Source organism: Budorcas taxicolor, chromosome 10, assembly GCF_023091745.1.
Source record: "Budorcas taxicolor isolate Tak-1 chromosome 10, Takin1.1, whole genome shotgun sequence".
NCBI lineage: Eukaryota > Metazoa > Chordata > Mammalia > Artiodactyla > Bovidae > Budorcas > Budorcas taxicolor.
In genome coordinates this window covers 6,714,391-6,716,998 of record NC_068919.1, presented here as the reverse complement: position 1 = coordinate 6,716,998, position 2,608 = coordinate 6,714,391, and the positions used below count along the sequence as shown (strand labels likewise).

Genomic DNA, 2,608 nt, shown 5'->3' with positions numbered 1-2,608 from the left:
TAATATTTGGTAACCAATATCTCTCAAAATTAGATATCTAACAGAGAATACAACAAAATACAACCCTTGAATATATTTCCATTTCCTTATTTCTGGATTCTTTAAAGGGCAAGAACACTTATTTAAATCATTTCTGGGCCCAGCATTCTGCCTAGTGTGTGGTAGGCACCTAGTGGATGTTGGTTGAACTGAGCTAATTTTCTCTTCCTATTTCAACTGAATTGTTCGTTTGTTCTCTTACAGAATGAAGACATTCAAATGTTGTTTTAAATATCACCTACAACAGAAAGTTTTCATCCTGTTTCTAACCCTATGGCTATTCTCCTTGTTGAAGCTCCTAAATGTTAAACGATTCCTCTTCCCTGAACGGGGCATTTACTTGGTTGAGTACTCTCTGAGTACCTCGCCTTTTGTAAGGAACAGATACACCCATGTCAAGAATGAAATCGGATATGAGATTAACTGTTCGGGTGTCTATGAACAGGAGCCTTTGGAAATTGGCAAGAGTCTGGAGATAAGAAGAAGAACCATCATCGACTTGGATGATGACGATGTTGTGGCAATCACCAGTGATTGTGAGATTTATCAGGCGCTACGAAGCTACGATGAAAAGCTTGTTTCAGAGGAGGAGAAAAGCTTCCCGATAGCCTATTCTTTGGTTGTTCACAAAGATGCAATTATGGTTGAAAGGCTAATCCTTGCTATATACAACCAGCACAATATTTATTGCATCCATTATGACCAAAAATCATCGGATACCTTCAAAGTTGCCATGAACAATTTAGCTAAGTGCTTCTCCAATATTTTCATTGCTTCCAAATTAGAGGCTGTGCAGTACGCACACATTTCCAGACTCCAGGCTGATTTAAATTGCTTGTCAGACCTCCTCAAGTCTTCAGTTCCGTGGAAATATGTTATCAACCTGTGTGGGCAGGATTTTCCTTTGAAGTCAAACTTCGAATTAGTGTCAGAGTTGAAGAAACTCAATGGATCAAATATGTTAGAGACAGTGAAACCCCCTAGCACTAAGACGGAAAGATTCACTTTTCACCATGAACTCAAACAGGTACCTTATGAATATGTGAAACTACCGATGAGGACGAACATTTCCAAGGAGGCCCCCCCTCATAACATCGAGATATTTGTTGGCAGTGCTTATTTTGTGTTAAGTCGAGCATTCATTAAATATATTTTCAACAACTCCTTTGTTAAAGACTTTTTCGCTTGGTCTAAAGATACATACTCACCTGATGAGCACTTTTGGGCTACCTTAATTCGGGTACCAGGAATCCCTGGGGAGATTTCTAAGACAGCCCAGGATGTGTCTGACCTGCAGAGTAAGACCCGCCTGGTCAAATGGAATTATCTAGAAGGCCTTTTCTATCCCAGTTGTACTGGCTCTCACCTCCGAAGTGTGTGTATCTATGGAGCAGCGGAACTAAGGTGGCTTATGAAGTACGGACATTGGTTTGCTAATAAATTTGATTCTAAGGTGGACCCCGTCTTGATTAAATGCTTGGCAGAAAAGCTTGAGGAACAGCAGAGAAAGTGGATCACACTGTCTTCAGCAAAGTTATTTATGGTTAAACCTTCCATAACCACCTCGTGATAAAATTGTAATGGATAAAAGGTGAAGATGGAATTGCATGCTATACCATGGCCAGTACCATTGGAAAGGTGTCTACAATTCCATGAGCAAGGGAAAGTGACCTGGCCTTTGGTGACAACTAGTCTGCAATTGGCTGGGTGTCTTTATGTGTTTTCACTTGTCATCTCACTGAGCTAAGTGAGAGATTTTAAACAGTCAGTAATCTGATCTGTATTGAGTTTCTGCTGTATACCAGGCACTTTTTAAAAAAACACACAGGAATTAAATCCAAGTTGTCATGAGTACAGTTACCCCAGTCACACAGCAATGTTTATATCTTAGGTTCTCCACATAACAATCACGTGCCACTGAAGAGTCGTGGAGTGATCACATTACCATGCTCACCACCAGTTTCAGAGCAGTGTTTAAGCACAGTGGCCACGCTCCACTTGCCGGTCAATTCAGCTCCTTAGACTCTCCTCAACCATTCGAATATTAGAAAGACTGTACTACCTCAGAAGAACTCAAAGAATTGGTCAATTTCCTACTTGCCAAAGCGTAACTTACCTTGTGGAACCTTGTTTGTTGAGTGCAGGGCCCGGGACTTTGACGGCCTGTGCTTCTACTGCGTGAGTGTCAGGAAGGTGGTGGGGTGCCTGGAGGAGGGCGGGTGCTGCCGAGGGGCAAAGAAGGGATCTGTATGATTTTCCATCACATTTCGCAACGGTGTCCTGAAGGGCCTCCTATTTTAATTCAGCTGTTTCTTTAATTTTCTGGTTAAAATTAAAAACTGCTCAACAGCTCAGTGTCACTCTCCAGAGCATTGAACCTAAGTCTTTCGGTTCACAGATTATCAGTATGTGTAAGTTGCTGTTGTTGTTTTTTTTTTTTTTTTACAGCGCAATAGGTATAATTTTGTTTCGTGAAACTGTCAAGCTAAGAATCACTGAATTTTCTTCAAAAGATGGTATGAAATAAGACAGCTTTCTAAATTAACTATTAGTCATTTAAAACATGTTC

At 40.7% G+C, this 2,608-nt stretch overlaps 1 protein-coding gene across 1 annotated transcript; it reads left to right on the top strand.

Annotated features, from left to right (window-relative positions):
* Positions 1-244: 244 nt before the first annotated feature.
* Positions 245-1,609, top strand: GCNT4 (glucosaminyl (N-acetyl) transferase 4). Its single transcript, XM_052647296.1, has one exon. The coding sequence runs from the start codon at positions 245-247 to the stop codon at positions 1,607-1,609; it is 1,365 nt and encodes a 454-aa protein (XP_052503256.1).
* Positions 1,610-2,608: the final 999 nt, after the last annotated feature.